This window comes from Schistocerca gregaria, chromosome 7 (assembly GCF_023897955.1).
Source record: "Schistocerca gregaria isolate iqSchGreg1 chromosome 7, iqSchGreg1.2, whole genome shotgun sequence".
NCBI lineage: Eukaryota > Metazoa > Arthropoda > Insecta > Orthoptera > Acrididae > Schistocerca > Schistocerca gregaria.
Window position 1 is genome coordinate 348,362,150 of NC_064926.1, and position 27,600 is coordinate 348,389,749.

General features: G+C 37.9%; 1 protein-coding gene across 1 annotated transcript in view; it reads left to right on the plus strand.

The window, feature by feature from the left end:
• LOC126282514 (probable E3 ubiquitin-protein ligase HERC1) overlaps window positions 1–27,600 on the plus strand; it is a 715,173-nt gene that overhangs the window by 402,830 nt on the left and 284,743 nt on the right. Inside the window, 1 exon segment of the mRNA XM_049982172.1 lies at window positions 23,199–23,344. Coding sequence (XP_049838129.1) covers window positions 23,199–23,344 — 146 coding nt within the window.

Consider the following 27,600-nt stretch of genomic DNA (forward strand, 5'->3'; position numbering starts at 1 on the left):
TTAAAGGTACATTTCAGTAATGATATAACATATTTAAACACCATCTTAGTAGTCACTCAAACTGTATATACATTTCTCTGTGAGATATCGTTTCAAATGATTTTCAAACCATTTTAGGTCTGTTTCTTTTTTAACGATTTTGGGGAGTTTATTAAAAAACCTTTAGTCTGCTTCTTCAGGGGTAGTCATAGACAGTTTTAGATTTCTGTTTATCATGTAGTAATTTTCATTTCCTCTTGTACCGTGTTTGTGTACATCTTTATTTAGGAGGTGTTTATCGCTTGACCTTACTGCCATTATATTTGGTATATGTGCAGTGAATATACTGTCATAATATTACAGTGTACAAAAGCTTGCCTCCAGGTCTGTCTTGGTGGTATTTTTGCAAATGCGTCTCACTGCTCTTTTCTGAATTGTGAATATTCTTTTTAAGTAGCCAGCTTCTGCACTTCCCATATTTGAACTGAATAAGCCAAATGTGGAAAGACAAGTCCATAATACATTAATCTGAGGACTTTATCATCCACAGTCTAAGCTGTTTTGTGCATGACAAAGATCTGTTTGTTTATCTTTTTACACAGTGCATCTATGTGCTCCCCCCATGCCAAATGTTTGTCTATTATAGTTCCTAGAAAGTTTGTGCTGGTTACTTCTTTAACAGTCTTTCCATTTATATTATAATTTTCACTATGCTTGGTCTGAAATACTACATTCATTGTTGTAGACTGATTCATAAACAGGTTGTTTTGTGTTAAATATTTATTTGCATTTTTGATATTCAGGAGTGCTTCCATCTCAAGCTCCTCATTTGTGTCAGCTGTGCAAATGATTGTTGTGTCATCAGCATACATTAAAAGTTTATGATTTATACAGTTAGGGAAGTCATTTACGTAGAGTATAAATAGTATTGGCCCAAGCACAGACCCTTGCGGCACACTGTGTTTAACTGTTTGCAATTCTGATCTGTAGTTTGTTGTCTGATTTCCGTACATTGTTTCCTATTTGTACTGTATGATTTAAGTATGTCATAGCATTTTCCTCTAATTCCATACTGACATAATTTCATCATTAATTTTGAGTGGTTCACACAATCAAATGACTTAGAAAGGTCCATAAAAATCCCACAAGTCTTTTGTTGCCTGTCAAGTAAATTAAGAATATGCTCAATTATATCTGTTGATATTGTTTATGTTGACTTCCCTTCTCTGAAACAATGTTGTGATGAATGCAGTATATTGTACTTTGTTATAAAACTTACAATTCTAATCTTTATTATCATTTCATAGATTTTAGCAAATGTTGAGATCAATGATATTGGCCTGTAATTTCCTAATTCATCCCAGTTCCCTTTCTTAAATATTGGTTTCACTTGACTTACTTTCAATGAATCTGGAAATCTACCTTCTTCTATCACAGCATTCAGCATGTGTGTCAGTGGTTTTAATATACATTCTCTCATTCCTTTATGAGATGTGATGTGACACCATCCAAGCCAGATGAATGTTTAATTTTAAGTTGTTTTATTAGGTTTGACACTTCTGTGTCTGTTGTAGGTCTGAAACCCAAAGCATGGTTTGTATGTGGGAGGTTTAACAATTTACTTACTGCATTTGTTTTATTTTGTCCTATTAATTCATGTGCTATAGTAATATAATATCTGTTATAAGTATTGGCTATTTCTAGAGGGTTTGCTTTGCTTTTCCCACTCATCAATGGGCAGATGTCCTCTGCCTGATTTGTTACTTTTACTCTCTCTTCATTAATGAAAAATCATAAACCTTTTGAGTAGTTCTTTCCCTTATCTATAGACATCCTGATGAATGGTGCTTTAGTTTCTCTGCTAAATCTACAGTACTCTTTCTTTTTTATTTTATACAGTGTATTGTAGGCCTCAGTATTTTTTTGTTTGGAGAGGTCATAATACACTCTCAGATTATTTCTGGCATGGATTACTTCTCCAGTCATCCATATTCTTTTTTTGTTGCTTTCTGACAAGCCTTTTACTAACAGGACATGTAACATCATAATAATAATTGAACAAAGAAAAAAACTGGTTCCATTTGGTGTTTGCATCTTTGGCTGCATATATTGTTTCCCAGTTTTCTGCCTCTAACATCTTTTTTAGCAGATTTAAATTATGTGGGTAGTTCTGTCTTCTCATCTCCCATATCTTATGCACTGAATAACTAGTCTTTATATTTATGTCTATCATGATTGCAAAATGGTCTGCTAATGTGGAGTTTATTACCTGTGTGTCACAATAGCATGTAGGAATATTTGTTATTACATAATCAATTGTAGTTTCACTATGCTTTGTTACTCTGGTTGGTTTATCTATTTTTATTTTTAGATTGTATATGCACAATAAGTCCATTAGGGTCTTAGTATTGTCTGTATTTTTACTTGTGTCTATGTTCGGATCTTCAGGTATGCTTCAGGTATGATGATTTCTCTACCTGACCACGCACTATATGCTTAGTTGGCAGAGCCCTGTGGATGTCTCATTTTGACTGTTAGTATTAGTATGTGTTGGTATTGATTACCATGTTGTTAGTGGTACAGCATCAAAGGTAAAATTCCTTTTGAAGCCTTTTATGGCAGAGAATTACCCTTAGAAGATTTAAAAATATTTGGGTTTCATGTGTGTGCCATTGCACCCAAAGTAAAGAGATTGAAAGTAGGTGCCAAAAACCAGATATGTTTACTTATGGGTTACAAGGACGTTGTGAAGGGTTACAGTGTATTTGTACCTTCCACGAAGAAAACTGAGGTGCACCAAGATATAGATTTTTGTCATCAGTAGTATCTGACTGGGGGAAGGAAACTGATGTTCCTATAATAGAATCAGGTATGATTTGTTGTAATGAAGAGAAAATAGATGAAATTTCAAAATCAGAGGGGCAGAAAGAAGAAATGAGATTTGAGGTTGTGGAAGAAATTAGAAGTCAGTGCAGAGAAGAACAAGAAATCACCGAAGACAGAGGAAACAGAGAAGATTCTTTTGAGGATTCAGAGGAAAATGTAGATGATGAGGATGAAAGGACATACAATCTGAGACCCAGGAGGAATATTCAGTGTGTGCATTACTTAGAGGGTTATGAGTTGGGCCTGTTGATCACAGTGAATGATGATGACCTCCAAGACCTATGTGAAGTGATGTTTTGTAGCATATGCTGCAAATGGGAAAGATGACATAGCAAGAGAGCTGCAAGCCCTGGTAGAAAATAATAGATTGGATTCTGTATGTAAGCCAAATGATTATAATGTTATTGACACAAAGTGGTTTTTTAAATGAAAAAGAGATGAGAACGGTAATGTTAAAGCTTGTTTTTTTTTTGCTACAGGTTTTCAACAAAGACTGGCTTACTCTGAAATATACAGTCCAGTCACAAAATTAACTTCAGTGAGACTTTTTCTGGCTTTTTACAATGAGAATAACATTCCCATCTATCAACTGGGCATTTGTAGTGCATTATCTGTGGAGAGATAGTTGGAGACTTTATGTTAAATTACGTCCTGGATGTTGCAGTAAAACAAATGGTAAAGTTTTTTAACTTAGAAAGGCTCTTTGTGGTTTAAAGGACTCAGCCAAATATTGGAATGCTAAATTCCACACAGTAATAACCGGCTTAGGATTTGTAAGAAGTGATTTTGAGTATTGCTTTCATATACAGATAGAAAATTGTTATAAAATATACTTACTTGTTTACATTGATGAGCTGCTGACAAGATTCGACTTACCAGAGTGAAATTGACAATTTTAATCTGTTATGAAGTGATAACTTTAAAATGAAGGATTTGGATATGATTAGGAACTACTTAGGAATGAATGTTGTTCAAAATATAAGGGAGGGTACTGTTACTGTTTTTCAAAGTATCTATCTTGAAAAAGTATTGAAAGTTTTTAATTCGTGTTTGAATGTAATTTTGTTTCAACTGCCATGAAGGAAAAGTCCAGTCACAGTATGTTTAAAAGAAAAAAACAAGAAATGGAAGACATTGAGAAAAGATATAGAAAATTAATAGGGTCACTTATGTATGTCATGTTAGGTCCCAGACGATATATGTAGAAATAAGTATTCTAAGCAGGTACCAAACACATGGAAGTCTAGAGTTACGGAATGCTTTAAAACATGTGTTATATTACGAGACCCTAAAACTTAATGTGTTATATGCTAGGGATAAAAATTGTGCAGATCCTATAACTGGTGAGGTTTACTCTGATGGTGCTGGCTACAGAGTAGATAGAGAGTCTACAGGTGGTTATCTTTTCAAAGTTTTAGGTTTTAGTGTTTCATGGCCACTTAAGAAGCAACACACACTGTCTCTGTCATCAACAGAATCAGAATTTATAGCCTTAAGCATGGCAGCTAGTGAAACCTGTTGGCCCAATAATTTGTATTACAGTCGTTCTGACAGTCAGAAAGCTATCTTCTTTATGAATACAGTATATCAGTAATAAGTCTTTGCAAGAACTCACAGTCCCATTATTTGTGAGGGAGAAAGCTTTGCTAAGAAATTTTTTTGAAGCATATTAGTACAAATGAGCAAGAAGCTGATGTTCTGACAAATCCACTTTGTAATATAAAATTAAAAAAAAAAATGTAGTCAGGACTTACTTAAAGGTTGTACTTCAGTTTTTTTAACACTGATAATGACACTGAGGGGAGATGTTAGTGATTCAGCATTAATGTTCTTTTGGGTTCTGTTAACTTCCATTTTTCAGATGTTCTTATTTTTCCTATGTGTATGTTGTCAACTGCCATTGAGTGTAACCTATTACATATTTAAATAAACTCTCTACAAACAGATTTGTCATGGAGCTTTATTTACTGCACCGGATTACGTAAGTCCGGTCTGTTCAATAAGAGAGAGAGTGGGAACCTTAACTATCAGTTAATGTTTATAAGTAAAAGTCTAGGCTGTGTGTGATGGCCCCTTCTCTATTTTGTTTGTTTCAGTGACACAAAATATTTTTCTTCAAAATTTAAAATAGTAATATATACATTCTTTGGGTGCTAATACAGAGCTTTAGACTACATAGAGCTTTAGTGTAATTGTGCTAGTAGTAAAATAGTTCAGTATTACATGAAAGAAACCAGAGAAATGGCATGTTGGTTAGTGTACCAAACTTGCATTTGGGCAGATAAGAGTTGAAATATGTGCTTAGCCATCTGTATTTCCACTCATTATGGTTTCTTTAAATCAGTCAAGATGAGCACCATTAGGATTCCTTTGAAAAGGACACAGTCAGTTTCCTTTATCATCCTAATTCTATATGAACTTGTGCATTACCATAACAACCTTTTCATTGGTGGAAGGTTAAACCCAGATCTTCCTTTAATTAAAATTAAGTGCTGCAAAGACTGCAGTAAAGGAATTCAACACCAAGAAAGGCATTTGTGTGTGAAATTATGCATAGGAATTGACATAGCAGAAACAATAACTATTTATAATTTTTGGAAACTTGATTCAGGACAGTCTTCTAATTTTGGTTATATATATCAAGTCAGTGTCTTAAAAATGGTGGAAATCATATTTACCATAAACACCATTAGTAACTACGATAAAGTACAAAAATGGAATATAATGCATTGTTCTGTCAAATTTGAAATACGGGTATTCATTTTGGGGGTCCAGTTGGATAACAAGTTAAAACAGAATCGACACACACATAAACAAATCAAGAAGCACAGTTCAGTATTTTTTGCTTCTAAAAGCATCTCTCACTGCATTGACCCAAATAAAAAAATGTTGGCTTATTTTGAATATTTCCACTTCCAGTTGTGTTATGAAATTAATGTCTCGATATGTAAATAATGTAAATATTTATTCGGTAGGAATAAGAAGTAAGAACATTGTGTAGAGCAGATAACTGTATGTCTTGCAGAAGCTGTTTTCAGCATTTTGAAATTCTTTTGCTCTAATTTGGATGCATATACTCCTTAATCATTTTTGTTGCTGACAGTAAAATCAGTTTACACTGAACTATGATTTGCAAAGACACAAAATGATTTTCATATTGACTTTGCCTTATTTTCTACAGTTCATAATATAACCACATAGTCTCATAAGAAGATGTTCAGCGAAGTTCCTGTTTGACATAAAGAAAGAAATTTGAAATCCCTGTCAGCCTGAATTAATTTAAAAATGTACTTTATCTGTCCCTCTTTCTAAAAGTTATCTGAACATCCAGACTCAAGGATTCAAAAGTGCTGGTAGTAACATAGCAAGTAGTTGTGTTCATTGTGAAGCTTATAACCTTCCCTCCTGTCAGCTGACATAATTTTTCAATATTATAAATATTTCTCAACTGTAGGTGTAATATTAATCTCAACCAAATCAAATTGGATCACTCATAGCAAGTGGATTGTACTACACAACAGCACTTCAAATGCACTGCCTGCCTTGACAGGATGGAAATGTTATCATACAAATCTTTCAGTTTGATTGAAATTTTAATTATCTTTCTTTTTCATTGTGTGACTTTGTCATCCAGGTCAGGTTCACATGCAATTTGAATAAAACAATTAATGCACTTTTGACACGTGCTTTTACATCTTTTTCAAACTTCACAGTGTGGCAGAAGCACATTGTGAACCTTGCACTAACTATATTTTGAAAATGCTTGACACAGAATGTTACGTAATGAGAACTGAACACAGAATGACTCCAAATTGACTGGTGTAGATGTTTGCTCGTTGTATGATGAGCAGCAACTGACTGCTGCTTTGCGTGCAATGCCTGTATAAAGTGAAATGTAGACCAGAACTCATGAAATGGTAAAATACTGAGTAATTACATCTCCAACAATAAAATAAACATCAGATAAGGTGTAGAATAGAATATAGATTTACATTATGTACTGATGTTAAAGTGGTTAAAGTTACTTTTAAATTTTCTAATAGATATTTTTCACATATTAACAAATTATTCTATGAAAGTTCTAAATTTTTGTGCTCAGAAAAATTAAGGCTACAAAACTATACCAGTGGAATTTTGACATGATTACAATTTAAGGTTTGAACATTCCAAACTACAATAAATTTAATATGAATATATTTTGAAACACAAAGTTTTGGAAAAAGTAAGAATTTCATTGGTAAAATGGGAATGAGTGCTTTAAAACTAGGTAGGTCAGTTCTAAAACAAACAACTGTTATCAGGTTTGAATTTCAAATAGTACATGGTTTTAGTGAATCTTAAAGTTAGAATTTTTCATTGAAGAAAATGTTTCCTCAGAAACCAATTATACTGTTAGCATCAGTGATTCAAAAAGTTGACTTCAAGTAATAAAGATTAGGAAAGTGTTGTTGGAATAAGAGCTAGAATAATTTGTATGTGATGACAAGCCTTCTGTATGGTTTACAGATGAAGTATAACAGATGTTACTGCCACTCAGTTGTCTGAAGACATTTGTGTGGAGTGTTGCCTGGTACATCCATGAAACATGAATGATAAGCAGTTCAAACAAGAAGAGAGTAGAAGCTTATGAAATTTGGTGCTATAGAAGAATGCTGAAGATAGATTGGTGGATTATGTAACTAATGAGGAGGTCCTGAATAGAATTGCAGAGTAAAGGAATTTATGGCGTAACCAGACTAAAAGAATTGATCAGTTGATGGGACACATTCAGAGACACTAAGATACAGGACTCATTAGTTTAGCATTTGAGGGAACTATGTTAGTGTGTGTTGGGAGGGGGAATAAAAGTTGTAGAGGGAGACCAAGAGATGAATACAGTAAGCAGGTTCAAATGGATGTAGGTTGCAGTAGTTATGTGGAGATGGAAAGGCTTGCACAGGATAGACTAACATGGAGAGCTGCATCATACCAATCTTTGGGCTGAAGACTGCAGCAATAGCAGCAGCAACAACCTTATCCACTTTAATTAATATGGTTTCAAAATCTTCTGCACTTTCAGATAGGATTGCTACATCACCAGCATTTCTTAAGATGTAATTCTTTGATTGCGTGTTAAAGTGCGCATCATTTATCACGCCGGCCGAATTTGGGTTCGTTCTGCGCATCTGACGTCACAAAACACAGTCAGCCAATGAACAGAGAACGACGTTGCCAGAGCTTGGCTGCAGTGCAGAGCACAGACGAGGGTGTCTTCAGTTTTAGAAACGTTCAGTCATAAATAATGTAATTGAACAAAAGCAATGTCTTGATAGCAGACTTTCTTTTATAGAAAGATTGGAAAATCATTCTTTATACCAACTGCTTCGTATTCTATTAATTAATTAAACCAAACAAGTAATAAGCCTCCTAATTCAGGCGATAGCAAGGAAAGGTGTTTGTATCATTCTCACTAACCGCTTTTTCACAATAAAGACCAGCGGTAATTGTTTATCTCCTATTGTACTTCGACGAAGCATGAGTAATACATAATCATACTAACAGTGTTTGTCATTATTTTGCGTGATAGTTTAAAGTCCTCTGGGAGTTACTACGAATAACAAGCTGCGTTAGCATAATGGTTAAAGTGTATGGCTGCTAACTGAAAGGTTCTGAGTTCAAAGCCTGATAGTTGCTTAATATTTTCTTTATTTTAAAAACAATATCGACGTGTCTTACTTCATGAATTTTATTCGTTTGAATGTAATTTTTTGAAATTTCTAGTGGCAACTAAAATCGACCATACGGAAAGTATACACTATGGACTTTTACCTCTGCAAAGTCTTCAAAATTTCGTGCAGTGGTTTATTACATCTAATGGTGCACAGAAGGTGCATTGAACATCGAAACAAAATTAAGTCATTTATGGGGGGAAGGTATCAGTCAAGAAGATGTGTAAACATCAAATTTTTGGGCCAAATAGTTTTTGTGAAATCGAATGATAAAGTGTGTCAAAGCAGTCGAAACACCACGTTTTTGCACAGGCGAGCAGTGCAATGATGACAAAATCGCGCACATCGTGGAACGTGGGGAGCACGTCTCTGTACCAGCAAAAGGCTTAATGCGACCATGGTGGCTTTACTTCATAAACTGCGCGCTCACTCCTAAACATAAGTTTGCGAACTATACTATGGCGCTACTTCTCTTAGCATGTACAACTGGCAACGCAGCAATCTCCCGCATCTGGACGGGCATGTGCGAACCACCAAGATAAAAGAATTGAACTATAGTACACCTGCCGCTGAAACTTTTCATATATTTTTTTTAGTTCATGAACCGCGAGCAATGTATGAGTGGCCAAGTAAGTGGTCCTGACAGTCGGGACACCAGTTACTTTGGAATAAGGCTGGGCATCTCGGACATATTCTGAGCCGTGGTCACCTTTGTGCTCATATGGCAAAGACTACCAAATCCACCGGTTAGTCCCTCAACCGTTAGGGGTAAAACTCAATGGGACTCGAGGCAAGTAAGGCTAGCAACCTGCTTCCCTGATACTTTAAAAATGATGCTGGCAACAATCAGAGCAAAATGCCTCGGACCTTTGGAGGTGATGGAGTCCCACCTCTAACTGACAAACCAGGGACTCCTAAGATACGACTCGGCAAATGAATGGTAACGAGATTGGGAGCTATTAATATCAGTGGGGGCTACTCTGGGAAGAAGGTAGAGCTGGCAGAGGCTGCAAGTAAGATGGGGCTGGATGTTTTAGCTGTTAGTGACATTCAGGTAAGGGGTGAGAAAGAAGAGAAAGTGGGAGAATACAAGGTCTACCTGTCAGGAGTCAAAGCAGGAATAGCACAATGGGGTGTAGGGCTTTACATCAGGAAAGAAATGGATCCCAGCGTAGTTGCAGTAAGGTATGTAAACAAACGAAAGATGTGGATAGATTTGACTGTGTCTAGCAAGAAAATTAGGATTGTGTCAGTATATTCGCATTGTGAAGGGACAGATCAAGATAAGATGGATGGTTTTTATGAGGCACTCAGTGATGTAGTTGTTAGAGTAAAGCACAGGGACAGTGTTCTGCTCATGGGTGATTTTAATGCCACGATTGGAAATCGAATAGAAGGGTATAAAAAAGTTATGGGTAAATTTGGGGAGGATGTGGAGGCCAACAGGAATGGGAAACAACTCTTGGATTTCTGTGCCAGTATGGGCTTAGTAATCACAGACTCCTTTTTTAAGCATAAGAACATTCACCGGTATACTTGGGAAGGCAGGGGAAGCAGATCTGTCATTGACTACATAATAACAGATCAGGAATTCAGAAAGGCTGTGAGGGACACACGTGTATTCAGGGGATTCTTTGATGACACTGATCGTTATTTAATCTGCAGTGAAATTGGGATTGTGAGGCTGAAAGTGCAGGAGGTCAGGTCCATATGTAGGAGGATAAGAGTGGAAAAACTTTAGGATAAGGAAATCAGGGACAAGTACATAACAGCGATCTCAGAAAGGTACCAGTTAGTTGAATTTAGTCAATTACAGTCATTGGAAAAGGAATGGACAAGGTACAGGGACACAGTACTAGAAGTGGCTAAAGAATGTCTTGGAACAGTAGTGTGTAAAAGTAGGATGAAGCAAACAGCTTGGTGGAATGACACAGTCAAGGCAGCCTGTAAAAGGAAATAGAAGGCGTATCAAAAATGGCCACTTACTAGAACTCAGGTAGACAGAGAAATTTATGTTGAAAAAAGAAAAAAAACCAAACAGATAATTGCAGCATCCAAGAAGAAATCTTGGGAAGACTTTGGAAACAGGTTGGAGACTACGGGTCAAGCTGCTGGAAACCCATTCTGGAGTGTAATTAGCAGTCTTCGAAAGGGAGGTAAGAAGGAAATGACGTATTTTGGACAGGTCAGGAAACTGCTGGTGAATCCTGTGGATGCCTTGGGCAGATGGAGGGAATATTTTGAAGAGTTGCTCAATGTAGGTGAAAATACGATCAGCAATGTTTCATATTTCGAGGTAGAACGGGATAGTAATGATGATGGAAATAGGATCACATTTGAGGAAGTGGAGAAAATGGTCAATAGATTGCTGTTAATAAAGCAGCTGGGGTGGATTACATTAAGTCGGAACTCATCAAATACAGTGGAGTGTCTGGTCTTAAATGGCTACACAGGATAATTGAAATGGCCTGGAAGTCAGGACAGGTTCCATCAGACTGGACAAAAGCAGTAATCACACCAATCCTTAAACATGGAAACAGAAAAGATTGTAAGAACTACAGAGGTATCTCTTTAATCAGCGTTGTGGGTAAAATCTTCTCAGGTATTGTTGAAAGGAAAGTGCAAGTATTAGTTGAGGACCAATTGGATGAAAATCAGTGTGGGTTTAGGCCTCTTTAGAGGTTGTCAGGACCAGATCTTTAGCTTACGGCAAATAATGGAGAAGTGTTATGAGTGGAACAGGGAATTGTATCTATGCTTTATAGATCTAGAAAAGGCATATGACCGGGTTCCTAGGAGGAAGTTATTGTCTGTTGTACGAGATTATGGAATAGGAGGCAAACTTTTGCAAGCAATTAAAGGTCTTTACATGGATAGTCAGGCAGCAGTTAGAGTTGACGGTAAATTGAGTTCATGGTTCACAGTAGTTTCAGGGGTCAGACAAGGCTACAACCTGTCACCACTATTGTTCATTTTATTTATGGATCATATGTTGAAAACAATAGACTGGCTGAGTGAGATCAAGATATGTGAACACAAAATAAGCAGTCTTGCATATGCGGATGACTTAGTTGTGATGGCAGATTCGGTTGGAAGTTTGCAAAGTAATATTTCAGAGCTAGATCAGAAATGTAAGGACTATGGTATGAAGATTAGCATCTCCAAAACGAAAGTAATGTCAGTGGGAAAGAGATATAAACTGATTGAGTGCCAAATAGGAGGAACAAAGTTAGAACAGGTGGACAGTTTCAAGTACTTAGGATGCATATTCTCACACGATGGCAACATAGTGAAATAACTGGAAGCGAGGTGTAGCAAAGCTAATGCAGTGAGTGCTCAGCTACGATCTACCCTCTTCTGCAAGAAGGAAATCAGTGCCAAGACTAAGTTATCTGTGCACCGCTCAATCTTTCGACCAACTTTGTTGTATGGGAGCGAAAGCTGGGTAGATTCAGGTTACCTTATCAATAAGGTTTAGGTTACGGATATGAAAGTAGCTAGGATGATTGCAGGGACTACTAGATGGAAACAATGGCAGGCGGGTGTCCACAATGAGGAAATCAAAGAAAAACTGGGAATGAACTCTATAGATGTAGCAGTCAGGGCGAACAGGCTTAGATGGTGGAGTCATGTTACACGCATGGGAGAAGCAAGGTTACCCAAGAGACTCATGGGTTCAGCAGTAGAGGGTAGGAGGAGTCGGGTCAGACCAAGGAGAAGGTACCTGGATTCGGTTAAGAATGATAATTGAAGTAATAGGTTTAACATCAGAAGAGGCACCAATGTTAGCACTGAATAGGGGATCATGGAGGAATTTGATAAGGGGGCTATGCTCCAGACTGAACGCTGAAAGGCATAATCTTTTGGCTCCATTATATCAATATTATGTGTTTGCAGTTTCCTTCTTTGTATTTTAGCAAATATATATAAAAAAAAGTAAGCATGTCCCTCGTGGCAATCATGCAGCTTCACAATTCTCAGGAGAACATCTGCCTCTCAGTCCTTTCATTATTTTAAAGCCACTGAGAATGAAATGAAACTGTATTGTTCCAGAGAGTCTCTAAGATCTGTGATGTTTATATGCAGACTGAAGTGATGAATGTAAATTTGAACCAAGGCTGGGATTTGAATCTGAGTCTTCTGCACACTAAGCAGATGTGCTAACCACTACACCACCCTGGTGCAGTGGCTTTACACAATGAAACAGACTACTCTAGCACGCCTTGCTCCACAATCCAATCTCAACCACAACTCTGTATATTCATCATAGATATTTGAGACTTGAACTGGTCTCCGGAACCATATAGTTTCATTTGATTGAAGCACTTATCCATGGATTTCAGGCAGGGTCCCCTGTTTTGTTCGATGCTGAGGTGCTTGGAGAGCTTCTGCAATGCTGTTTGAGTTTAGGGGGAATACAAGGTGGGTGAAGATGTGGATGGGAAGTCAGATTGAGGAGGGAGGCATCCTGGGGTATTTCATGGAGTTGTGCAAAGTTACTGTGCCAGGGTGGCACAGTGGGTAGCGCATCAGTCTGTTGAGTAGGAGACTTGATTTCGAATGATGGCTTTGGTACAAATTTTTATTTGCTACTTCACTCTGCATACATGCTACTGAAAATGAGATTTTGGCAGAGCTAAAATTGTACAAGTGAGCACCTAATTGATAATAAGGAATATTTCACGGGAAAATTTGGTGAAAATGGCACATAAATTGAATTATCTCACAGTCAGGGGAAGTGTGACATAATCTTCTTTCAACTTTTTTAAGTGCCTCTTTTATATACAGGGTAAAGCTAATGGATGATAATGCACAGTCATGCCAAACTCTTTTTCTTAGGTGCACTTCTTTCTTTGTCTTTCCATCAATAATAGCTGTCTCACTTTTATGAAGATTCAGTATGATTCTTCAGTCATTATAGTCTATTCCTGCTTTTTTCAAGACCTCATACATTTTGTCTTGTTTGGTATTATTAACGAGTTTTTCCATGTGTATGAAAGCTATATATGCAGTTAGATTCTTTTCCAGTTATTTATCTATGGCTAATTGTAGATCTAGTATTACTTTTCTGGTTCTCATATTTTTCTGGAATCCACACTGATCTAAGAGTGTAGCTTCAAGTTTCAGCTCTATGCTCAGATATAATTCCTCTTATCTAGAATCATTTATTTAACTGCAACCATGCTGTAGATGAACTAAAATAATCATGTTTTTGCACATTTTGTATTGTGACAAGAAGAATATATTAAATTTGACAAATAGTTAAGAGGGAAATTGGTTTGATATCTGTTGTTGGAGAAATGCCCAGGTTGTATTCTCAAACTACGTAATAAAACATTGGCTCTTGGTTTACATATTCTTGAATTGTCCCTACTTTGAATTCAGTATTAAATATCTTTATATAAATTGTTTAAATAACTGATACTTTTTTATTTATAACTTTTACAATGTCCCTTGTGTAACAACTCTAACATATCATCAGTTACCACTTGCGTACTCTCTATTGACTGTCTTGGCATTGCACTGACTCTTATATTTAAAAAAAAAAAAAAAGTAATGACCCATAATGACGAGTTCATTATTAATATTAAGCTTTTGTCAAGGTATGATGAAAAATTACATATTTGTAAAAACTTAAATTTGACTATAAGTTTTACAGTAATGAACAAAATTTTGATAGAATTTGTTTTCTTGTAGATTTTCTTTCTCATACAAAATTTTGTAAAATCAAACAATGGAAAATTCAGGATGGAATGTAACAATACTATGAAAAGGACAGTTATACTCATCATATAACGGAGATGCTGAGTCATAGATAGGCACAACAAAAAGACTGTCACAAGATAAGATTTCAGCCAAGAAGGTCTTTGTCAAAGGCCTTGTTGAACAAAAGGTTATTTTGTGACAGTCTTTTTGTTGTGCCTATTTGCGACTCAGCATCTCCGCTATATAGTGAGTAGCACTATTCTTTTCACAAAATTTTGTAAAATAGTAATTTTGGACAATCACTTGTGTAACATGCAAATTATTTTGATTGCTAACATTAACAGAGGTTTTGCCGCTGTTATCTGATATAAACAGCTATCTTTTAAACCATGTTAAAAATTACTGTATTATCTCCTTAGCTGTTTACAGTTTGAGTAACTGGTTGTGATATTAAACAGTGTTTTCCTAAAACTTTCTATTTCATAATTTTATGTACTGTAAAGAAGAAATTTTATTATATGATGGATAATTATCTTCTTGGATTTGAAATGATTATATTAATGGAATGGAAATGGTTGTACACAAAATTCCAAATTATCCATTTTCACAATACTGCAAATGAAACAGTATAATCAACTTTGTTATTTAAAGGTCTTTAAATTATTCATAGTAGTGTTAGATAATATCATCTACTACTGTATACAAAATCTAAGGTGGTTACATTACAGTGTGGTTCAGGACAGTTGTAGTTATTATTTTACATACATGAACTACACATTTTATGGCATTTGTCCTTTTGGGGGTATGTATCATAAAGTTTTTCTCAAAATTGATAAGACAGATTTGTTCATTAAAACTATATACAAGACTGAACACCTCTTTTTCATTTTAATAGCTCCTGATTTAAGAACTTCTGTTGGACTGTTGTCTATACCAGTAGCATATACCATCAAATGGGGATGCCCAAATTTGTCAGTCAGTCCAGAGAACTCGGAGTCGCTTGGTATAGTCCACTATCAAATCCTTGAAGTCAGCATACCTTAACACTGTGTTCTATTGTTTGCTCCTTCACTCCACTTTCAAGCCACCAGATGAATGGAAAAACCATTTCTTCAAGGTGTAACCACTTCTCTCTTGACCTGCCCTAGTACAATAAAGTATAGCATTGACCTCATTTGGCACAGTTGTGGGAATCCCTCAACTGTCTGTGTTGAATCTTGAATCAGGTGAGCATGGTCAATGGATGTTTGTTCCACTGTTGGTGGTAATGGAGATCACTTCAAAATAACTGATACTGTTTGAATAAATCCAGGATGGTTTGCTTGATTCCAGCTGAGTTGTTGGTAGCTCTTGCAGGGAATTGTACAAGGAAGAGTTTGTATGAGAAGTGATTTTCTTGAGCAAGTTTACCGTACCTAATTTCCTCCTTAGATCTTGCAGAGAAATGTTAGCTAAGTCAGGTAACCACTGACTGGGAGTAGACCTAACAGTACTAGTGCCAATTCTGATGGATTCATTAAACTGCACATCAGCTATGCTGTGTGTCCACTGTTTTCCCACACAGGAGCACACTTTTCATCAGCAGAACACATAAGAATGAGCGCAGCAGAACATAGAGTGTTGACATCCACATAAGACTGTCCCCAGCAATCTGCAAAGTAGATTCAATTTGGAGCCAAGTTTCTTACATAACTTGATGCATTGTCATTTGAACGTCAAGGACTGACCCAGAGTGATTCCTAGATATACTGGATTGGTGTACTTCAGTTCAGTCAAAGTTCACATGTGGTTTCCTTTATTACTTAAATGTAATACAATAACTTGAGTTTTATGTGAGTTAGTCTGAAGTCTCCATTTATGGAAGTAATAACTCAATCACTTCTCAGTACAATCTCAGGGTGTTTAAAAAGTTTACCCCCAGAGGGCTCACCACTCTTTGGTGAGTTTGTGCTTGGCTGCCAAGGGGGCCCCAGCCTTTGCAGCACCTTTCCACTTTCCATGCTGCATCTGTATCCTTCTGCTATTCTTTTTCCCCTCCCATGGGGAACATGTCTGGGATATTTTTGGGAATGTATTCTGAAGTTCCAGTAGCCTGACATCAGAATAATCTTTCCACTGTTTTTTCTTCCTTTCTTTCCTTCTTCATTTCCCGTCTCTTATTTGTCTTCTGCTTCAGCATTTGAGGTTCCTCTTTGTTTCTACCTTCTTCCTGTGCACTCATAAAGGTTGGCCCATACATCTGACACTTATCAGGTGACTGGATTACAAGTAATTCTCAGCCCCGAATCAACAGGTAGGGTTCACACATACCCCCTGGTACAGGCCAGGCACAGGGAGGGGTGATTGCCTTAGCTGTGACCTTCCTATACTGCCAATTGATCCCTCTGTCAGAAGCTTGGGAGGTGTGACCTGGGGTGTGAACAATCACCTACGAGGGTGAGCCCCATCTGATGCGGCCCCCAGTTGGAAGCAACACACCAACAGAGCTGCTGGCAATCAAGGCAGATTTTTTTCACATTGGGCCGATCACCCTCTCAATCTGTGTCTACTAAATGTAATCCAACTGCACCTTAGTTCCTCGTGGTAACATGTACCGGAGGAGTTCAGTCCTTTGCTACAGTTAACCCATTTGTTATTCAGAAAGGTGTAGATGCAATTGTAGGCCCTGTAAAATACTGCTCTCATTTATGTAATGGCACTTTGCTTTTGGAGACCACTTCTGATTTGCAAGCCCAACAACTGCTTGCAGCTTCACTCTTCCACGACTACCTTGTCCACGTCGAGGTCCATCAAACACTGAAATCTTCATGTAGTGTTACTTACACTAGGCTGCTCAATGGCCTGAATGAGAGAGAAATCCAAACTTACCTCTCTGATCAAAGCATCGCTGCTGTCCATCAAGTAATGAAAAACATCGATGCAACATTAATGCCCACACTTACACTTTTCCTCACGTTTGATAGAATAGTGCTTCCACCATAGATGAAAACAGGTTATGAAGTCATCACGGTTTGACCATGCATTACAAATCTGATGCGCTGTTACCAATGTCAAGGTTAAAACCACACTTGAATGTCCTGTCGAAACATGGCCAAATGTGTTACTTGTGGTAGGGATACTGTCAAGGGTAATTGTCTGCCACCTTCTCCCCTCTGTATTAATTGCAATTGTGACCATGCAGCCTCTTCCTGAGAATGTTCCATGTATCTTGATAAATGGGCCATCCAGGACATCCAGATGAAAGAAAAAGTGTCTTATACTGTCGCTCTCACGTTGTTGGTTAGTTGAAAGCCCTATGTTTTACCATCTGGCACTTACAAGACTGCTCTTGCTACATGTTGCTCCACAAAGAACATGGCCACATAAACTTGTGACCTCAAATTCAGCATTGCAATTGTCAAATCGCCCAGTGTCATGGTAGCAACCCCGTCTTATCTGCTGCCAGCTGTGAAACAAGCCACCAAATCTTCGCCTCTGGTGGTGAAATCACTTGCTATACAACCAGCAGGCCAGAAAGGGCTGAAGAAATACTCCTGTGAAGACTTTTTACATCCCTCCAGCCAACAAACATATGAGTCTTCATCTGCCGACCGCAAAGGCTCAAAAAAATTAAACAAAGACGAACTACTTTCTCCTTCATTGATTCGGAGACCGTCTTCCACGGTGTCACTGCATGATACCTTATCCAGCTGACCTCCCTTCCACCGGCGCACACCACCAACAGTTTTTCGGCCCTGGAATCTGAAGGCCGACCCAGAGATACTACCAACATGTCTGTACATCTCAAAGAACAGGATACTGCAGCCTCTGTGCCCTGTAGCAGTGAATCTTCAAAGGCAGGCACTCGGCAGCTGCAAGCTGTTGCAGTCTACATTTTCCTTCCTTGCTTTATCATTTCTCTTTGCATTGTTGGCATCCATCCATCATTATGTGTCACCAGAGCAGACTTCCTCCAGGTTACTGGGCAACTCTCTCACCCTCCTTTTTTGCTGTTTGGTGGTGTTAATGCGCACCATTCCCTTTGGGGCTCTCCCAGAACCTGTCCAAGAGCCGCTCTCCTTGCTGACATTCGCAGTCAACTCTACCTCATCTGGCTTAGTACTGGAGCACCCATGCACACCTATTCCCATTTGGACCTCTAATTCTAGACTGCCCAGCTTGCCTGTTGTCTCGAATGGTCCATTCTCTGAATCACATACTCGAGTGACCATTTCTCATGCAGTTTCCGATTGCTGACTCCTACCCCAACTACATGTAAACCCAATTGGCAGCTTTCCAAGACCTATTGGAGGCTTTTTTCCTCTCTGTTGACTTTCAACAAACAACATTTTCCCAGTTGTGATGACCAGGTAGACTACCTTACGAACATTATCTTTACAGGCAGAATGTTCCATACCATGCACTTCATTTTTACTGTGCCATGTGCTGGTTCATTGGTGTACTGAAACATACTGTGATATAATTAGTGTGCAGGGATTTGCTCTCCACATTTTTAAACATCATAGTACATTGGCAAACTGTATTCATTATACACAGTTATGTGTGCAGTTTCATCGCATTCTTCAGATAGTGAAAAAGCTAGCTGAATTTCATTTTCTAGTTCTTTTAACAGCTCCACTTTTTTTCCATCATATGGGCCAATCTCCGATGGCTCCCTAGGGTCAAAATTCATTCCCCAATTTTCAGCCTGACCGTAGCAGATGACATCATAATGGACCCTATTGCTATCTCGAACACCTTGGCCCACCATTTTGTGAAGATTGCAAGCTCCACCCACTATCACCATGCCTTCCTCCATAAGAAATGAGTGGAGGTGGCTTGGGTGATACCCTTCTCTCAGAACTATGTATGCTATAATGCCGCCTTAACTATGAGGGAGCTAGAGCATGCTCTCACTTCACCCTGATATTCCACTCCAGGGCCAGGTGATATTCACGTTCAGATTTTGCAGCACCTTTCTCTTGTGGACGAGCATTTTCTCCTTCATATGTACAACAACATCTGGGCAGATGGTACATTTCCCAGATGCTGGCATGAAGTGACTGTCATATCCACACCTAAGCCCAGTAAGGAGAAACACCTTCTTTCTAGCTACAACCCTATTTCTCTCACCAGCTGTGTTTGCAAGGTGATCGAATGTATGGCTCATGCCCAGATGGTAAGGTAGCTTGAGTCTCACAATTTACTAAACCATTCACAATGGGGATTTTGAGCCTGCCTTTCGGTGGTTGACCATCTTGTAACTTTGTCGACCCATGTCATGAATGGTTTTAGATGGAAATATCAGATTGTGGCTGTGTTTTTTGATTTGTAAAAAGCATGTGACACCTCGTGGAGTACTGGTATTCTCCATAGTCTCTACACATGAGGCTTCTGAGGTTGCCTGCTCTGTTCCCTTCAGGAATTTTTAAAAGAAAAAGTTCTCAAGGTATGTATGGGTTCTGCCTTGACGGACACCTTTACTCACAAAAACACAATGCCTCAGGGCTCTGTCCTGAGCGTTGTCCTCTTTGCTAAAGCCATTAATATTATTATGGCCTGTCTCCTGCCAGGCACATCCGACTCCCTTTTCACCGATGATTTTGCTATGTACTGCAGTTCTCATATACTTGTCTCCTTCAGCGATGCCTCAATCGTCTGTACCTGTGGAACATTGACAATGGCTTTTGCTTTTCCACTGACAAACAGTTTTTATGAACTTCTGGCAGCACAATGGGTTTCTTCTACTGTTTTTACATCTTGGGCGTATTGCTCTTCCATTCATTGAAATTGCCGAATTCCTGGGGCTCATGCTTATTAGAAAATTTTTTTGGACTTCTTATGTGTCTTACCTGGCCACCTGCTGTACACCGTCTGATAGACGTCCTACGTGTCCTAAGCAGTACTTTCTGGAGAGCGGATCAGACCACCCTCTTCTGTTTTCTCCAATTGTTTGTGTGAAACTAGACTATGAATGTTTCATTCATGCATTTGCATGTCCATCCATCTTATCTGTCTAAATACAATCCACAATCATGCAATCCGTTTGGCCACTGGTGCCACTTAGGCTAGCCCAGTTTAGAGTCTCTATGCAGAAGCTGCCAAACCACTGCTGTCACACTAGCTTTCCTAGTGGATACGCATACCATTTGTCTGCCTTGCTCGGCAGCCTATGAGTCCTTTGACCGTCAGTACAGGGCACATCCCTCTTCTCTGTTACCTCCTGAAGTTTGCTTTTGGCTACTGCTCCGGCAGCTTAACTTCGCACTATCTGCCACTTACCTGATGGGAGTGAACCCTTCACCACCTTGGCTTCATGCGGTGCCCATGTTCATCTTGGACTTTACTCGCTTCCTAGGAAACTACTCCAGATTCGGCCTATCACTGTAAGTTTCTCAACCTTTGCATGAAACTTAGCAGTTGTAACTTTGTGAACACTGTTGGCTCTAAAACTGACCGTGGTGTCGGGTGTGCTTCCATCATTGGCACAGACGATTTTCATAATTGGGTTGGAGAATGCTGCTCAACCTTTACAGCAGAGCTCTTCGCCTTCTGTCAGGGCACCCAGTACATCCGGTGACACAGAATTTTCAATTGTGTCTGATTCTCTCAGTGCCCTTCAGAGCCTGTGTGTGCTGTATACAGTCCATCCCTTAGTGCAGTGGGTCCAAGAAAGCTTGAATTTGCTCAATCTTGAGGGAGGCACTGACATGTTTGGGTGGGTTTTCATGTTGGCCTGACAGGACACGAGGCTGCTGATGCTGCTGCCAAGGCTGCAATCCACATACCATGGTTTGCTAGTTTTTCCATTTCTTCCGATGAAATCTATATTGGCATCTGTCAGCAGGTGAAGTCACTTTGGCATCATCAGTGGTTTTCCATTCATGTGAATGAAACCTCTCCCAGATGCTTGGCTGACCTTGTCATTGCCCTTTCGCAGTGAGGAGATCATTTTAGCTAGGCTGTGATTTGGGCACTGTTGTTTTAACCATAACCATTTGCTAAATGGTGGTCACCCACCACTTTCTGCTCTTTGTCATCAACCTTTGATGGTTCTCCATTTCCTGACCAAATGCCCTCTTTCTTAACTACTTACCTTGTAATGTATGTTTATCATCTGAGTTATTAGCTGTTTTAATGAATGACATGTGGGCTGTCAACTGCGTTTCACATTTTATCCGTCATTTAATCATTTGTTTTCGACCTCCGCTGTCTCTATGGCACATTTTGTGGACTTTTCTTCAAGAGGAAGTCCTTGTCGTAGGCTCTCTTTTCTCTGATCAATTGGACTTTGCATGAATTTGCCTGTAACTCCTTTTATGTATTAGCGTTCTAAGGATCATTAGTGTCTGGTATTGTATTAGCGTTCTAAGGATCATTGGTGTCTGGTATGTCATGGCTATACAGTTTAAACAGAATGGGAGCCAGAACTGATCCATGAAGCTGGCTGTTATTTACAGCCCTCTATCTGCTTGCTAGTCCATCAGGAACACCTTGAAGTGTGTATCAGAGAGCATGTTGTTCACTAGAAATCCCAGCTTTTGACAATAGATAATTTCAGTAAGCTTCAACATCAGTCCCTCCATCCATCAGTGCTTTAATGCCCACAAACTTCAGCTGATTTGAAAATTCATTGAAATCCACCTTCTACTGCCATTGTCAATGTTGAGACCTGGTCGGAGCAACTCCAGTGTTTTTAAAGCCACCTTGCTCAGTGGAGATGATTTAATTAATAGCTTCTTGAATTCTATTGTAATAAGCCTTTATAATAGCTTATAGGTAATGCTAAGTGTAGTGCTGGTTAGTATTGAGAAGAACCAGTCTTTCTTTGCCTGGTTTCAAAATGGGAATTGTAAGAGAGTGTTTGAAAGACTGATGATTTTCCATTTCTCAGAATCTTGTTGAAAAATTCTGTGTGTCACAATTTTGTTTCAGGCTTGATGACTATAGGAGACTCTGGATATACTCCATCAAATCCAGCTGCTTTATTCGTATTGCATGTTCGAGGCTAAATCAGATTGTTCAATGCAGATGTCATGTTTGTAGTCTGGACGTAGTTTTAGATGGGACCTCTTTATGTACAACTAATTTTTCATGATTCGTTTGTGTGCCTTGTCTATTTTAGTTTCCGTAATCTCCAGTAGTCTGGATGTAACAGAACTGGTGTTCACATATGTTTCTGTGCTTAATAACCTTGGGTCTGTACTAAGTTTTCTGCAAAGGTTCAAGGCTCTGTGACTACACTGTGTAAAATTGAGTACTCCTGCTGTTTTCTTCTCCTGTTCTTATTGAGATCTCTCAAGTTATCATCAGCTGTTGTGTCACTGTGAGATTATTGATATTTGTCAGCCAACTCATCACATTCTTGAGACCGTCTGGATTTTTGCTCCTTTGAAAACCCACTAGAATTATATTTCCTTGCATTAACTTCAATCACACTCACAAATTGTCCATAATTGAATGGATTTTGGTGAATCTACTGAATGTTATCATCAATCTCTTTCTGAAACAGTTCCCAGTTCACAATCTGGAAATTCCATCAACATTGAGGGAGGGCTGTAACTGATGGAATTTCAGCACCATAATGAATTATGTCTGGCATTTGCTGGCTTTGTCGGAAAGAGTTCATGAGCTTCTGTTTTGTAATATTGTTATTTCCAGATTATGACGTACAAATCTAGAGAGCATCCTTGAGCCATCTACCAGATTGGATATGGTGGATATTATAGTCATGCAAATGTGACCAATATTACTGTAAAATAAGATGCTGACATTGAAGTAGATCTTAGAAGTTTTGAACTTGTCATATAATATTTTGTGATTTATGTAAAAAATTTGCCTTAGTCATATAAGTATTTTATATAACCATATTTTTGTATCTATGTTATTTTTATCACTAGAATAATAATCAGTGACAGACAGCTATTTTTCAATCATTAGGGAGCAGTGGAGAAATGTCAGCACGTACAATTAATGAACTGGCTACGTGGATGATAGAGAACCCTTGCATTGATTCTGATCCAGGCGAAAATCGTTCATCATTCAATATGAGTCCAAGTCCATATGATCTCTTACTTAGACTAGAGGTATGTATATGCCAATATATTGGTCAGTCCTAAAGTGAAATGACAATTTGTGAAGAAGACTAATTTCATAGAGTAAAAATAGTATTTTATTGACATTTAAAATTAAAAATCAAGGTTTTATGAGTAAAGTGTTGGTGACAAACTTTTTCAAGATGTTTGTAGTGTTAATAAATGATACTGCGATAAACATGTTCATAATAGAGCAGAGAAATTCTTAGCCCAGAAACACTCACCCAAGATTTAGCTATTGTCTTGGTGGCACGTGCATATCTGTATAGCACAGTATTTCTGTTGTTTAAACTTCCCTCCCCCTTTTTATCCTCTTCCAACTTTTTATTGTGTAAAAATCTTCAAATCTGTTTCTAACAATTGTAAATCAAGGATGGAATGTAACAGCAGATTGAAAAGGACAGGTCCTTTTCATTATATTTCTGATAGGAAATGCTATGAACTCTGTTAAAAGTAGAAGTGAGAAGTGATATGAACTTTTCTTCTGTAGCCAGTATAGGATGAAATAATGTATGTACGTAACATGCTGGTGAAATTATCTCCAGTTTTCATAGTCTTTATCGGAAGTAATGCTTTTTATATTGGTGTGAAAATGAAGATAAAGCATGGCAAATAGGCGCAAGTTGCAATAACAATGAACTACTTGTGTACTTCATGACTTCTGTGAAGACTATAATGCAGTTAGAATACACTAGTAGAATAATTTGTGCGCTTGTAGATTTTTGTAATGAAACAAATTAATATAATTTTTCTAAGCTCAATGCCCATTCATTGTGAGTAATTGCTGCCTCTCCCCTAGTAATCTAATGGGAAGTAACATAAGATTAGTGGTACTTTGGTGCAACTGTGTTTTGCTCTGGCAGTTCGCATGACTGCATATATGAGGTTTTGCTATGATCTAATGATTTGACCTGATGTATTTTTCACACAGTTAACATTATAACTAAAGTTATAGTATGGAAACTTTTGTGTCTGAGAAACATAGTGCAACTACAGAAGAAGAAGGAGAAGAAGAAGAAGACAATTATTTATGTACGTGACACAATGTTGTTGTTTTGCAAGACTGATGGCCCGATGTGTACTTACCTTCAGGAGATGGAACTTCCGGTATAGCTGGTAGAAACATACAAGAGGATAATTAGGTATGAGGTTGATTTGATAAGTTTGGTGAATTTCCGGGAACAAATAGAATAGTTTTTATGCTTCTTCGAGGTTGGTAAAGTCTATTATTCTAAAGATTGTGTAAAGAATTTCACCAATGTACAGAATTCTGAATTTCAACAATGTACCAAGTTCTGTTCATTGTTGACAGCTGGCTGAATCGGTCAGTCTGTTGACTGTGATAGGAAATGGAGAAAACCGAGTTCCGTGTTCTGTGTTGTTATTGAACATTTTCATGTGAAGTGTTGGACTGCCACGCAGATCAAAACAGAATTGGATGAAGTCAAGTGGACTCAGCACCATCATCGAAGACCATTCACTTTTGGATTAATATATTTAATCATGGTCAGGCAAGCACCAAAGATGAGGCATGCTTCAGCCATCCAATTGAGGTCACCACAAAGGAAGCCATTGAGAAAATCCATGATATGTTAATGAAAGATCACCAAATAAATATTTGTGAGATTACTGAGACGAGACATCTCAACTAAGTGAGTACAGAATATCTTGCATGGCGAATCAGCTAATAAGAAGCTTTGTGTGAGGTGAATGGTGTGATTGTTCACAGTTGACTAAAAGCACATCCAGCACTACATTCCAACTCAGTGTCTGGTGATGTTTAAGCACAATCTGCAAGACTGTTTGTGCCAATTTGTGACTGCTGATGAAATCTGGATCAATCATTACACACCAGAGTCAAAACGGCTATCAAAACAATGGACAGAAACTGGTAAAAGTAAACTAAAAATGGCAAAGACTATTTTGTTAGCTGGTAAGGTTATGGTTATTGTTTTTTATAATTCTCAAGGAATAATTGTCGTAGATTACTTGGAAAAATGCAGACCCATAACTGGACCCACTGTGCTTCATTTTTGGATCGTTTAAAACTTGCACTGGCTGAAAAAAAACAAGGTTGGCTTTTGTAAAAAAGTGCTCTTTCACCAGATTAATGCACCATTCCACACATCAATGATAACAGTGAAAAAAGTGCATGAATTGGGCATTGAACTGGTTCCTCATCTATCCTATTCATCAGACGTAGCCCCTGAGTGAGTTCTTCATGTTCCCTAAACTTGAAACTCTGGCTTGCTGGGAAGAAATTTTCATCAAATGAGGAAGTGATAGTTGCAGTATTTTGCAGAGTTTGAGACAACTTATTTTTCTGGGATCACTTGGATGAAGTTAGAACCACAACTAGACGTTATTATTCTTCATTGTTGAATGGTTTGAAACTTATGTTGAATGAAACAAGATCAACATTGGCATACAAAAATGTGCTCTTTCACAAAGAGAATTCACCATCCCACAATCAGCAATACCGGTGGCGAAAGTGCATGGATTGGGCTTTAAATTGGTTCCTCATTCAGCCTATTCACCATACTTAGCCCTAGGTGACTTCCTTCTCTTCCCAAACTTGAAATTTTATTTTGCTGGGAAGAAATTTATATGAAATTAGGAAGTGATAGTTGCAGTCAACATTTATTTTGCAATGTTCCACAGAAACTATTTTTCTGATGGGGTAAAAAAAGCTGGAGTATCACTGGACCAAGTGTATGTTCCTCAAAGGATACTATGTCAAGAAGTAAGGTGAATTGTTCATGAAACCAACATTTTTTCCTTGTTTTTCTACCAGACTTTTCGAACCATCCTCGTAAATGTGCTCTTAGCTTTCAGAACCACAGGGGAACAAGAGAGAAAATTGTTGTGGCAGAGACTGGAATGGAGTGTGGGTAGGTTGACACATTATACAGAACCCAAGCTAAGAGCATCTGAACTTATAATAAGAAGAGGGTGGAGGGCAAAGTTTAGGAATAAATGTCATCTGTAAACTAAAGCTGGCACAATGCTTACTGATTTACTGTGTTTGACATCTGGTCTCACTGAAGCGTTTTACTTAATCTATGCCTTCCTTCTCATACAAGATGGATTGCTTTTAGCCTAGATTTTGTCCCTACTGTCTGATCTCCATTTACCATTCTTCTTTTCTTCCCTGAAGAATGACTATTTGATTCTGAAAGCAAGGATTGTTGTTATGCATTCTTACGTGTTTCTGCTGGCTTTATCACGATCAATATTTCATGAAATTATGTACAGACCAGTCCCTCCGTCTCTCAGTGAATTTAATTCATTTTCAATTTGAATTTTCTTTTTTATGCTATATTTTCATTTAAAGATTCAATATTTTTTAAGTTTTTATTTATAAAATGTGTATCAGTTGTAAAACCTAAGAGAGAACCAAATACAGAACCAAATCAAGAGGGGTCCATAGTGCATGTAGAAAAATGGAAACAGCAGATTACATCAAGAAGAAATGTAAAAGGCAGTTAAAGGTTTATACAATGTAAAAATTCATTTCTGATAGACCTTTTTGGAGAAGACTCAGCATTTCTATGGAATGATAAGCATACAATTGACTGCAACAGAAGATATATCTACAGTTAATAAGTTTAGTATATACCTTGAGACCGAATGAGGCTGTGCAGTTGTTAGCACACTGGATTAACATTTGGGAGGACAATGGCCCAAATCCATGGTCAACCACCCAAATTTAGCTTTTCCATGAGTTCCCTAAATTGTTTAATAGTTCCCTAAATTGGTTAATGGAAATGACAGAGTAGTTACTTTGAAAGGAGAAGGCTGGGTTCCTTACTCATCCTTCCTTAACCTGAGTTTCTGCTCAGTCTCTAATGATGAGACATTAAATACTAACCTTCCTTTCTTTCTACATAGAACCCTGTTCTTAAAATTTGTATGAATAGCTCTTCAGGCCAAATTAACAATGGGACTTGGTATTTGTAAAAACAAGCCAATTACATATGCCTTACATGGCATACAGGTGTCAGTAAATTCTTTTTACTGATGGAGCGAATCTTGGATTTTAGAAAGCTTACGCTTGCCATAATGGCAAGGTATAATATAACAAGAAGAGTAGAAACAACATAATGTAATACTAATCAAGCAATGGAAAATCCAGGATGGAATGTAATAATATTATGGAAAGGAAAGTTGGTGTCCACCATATAGTGGAGATGCTGAGTCACAGATAGGCACAACAAAAAGACTGTCACAAATAAATAAAACTTTCG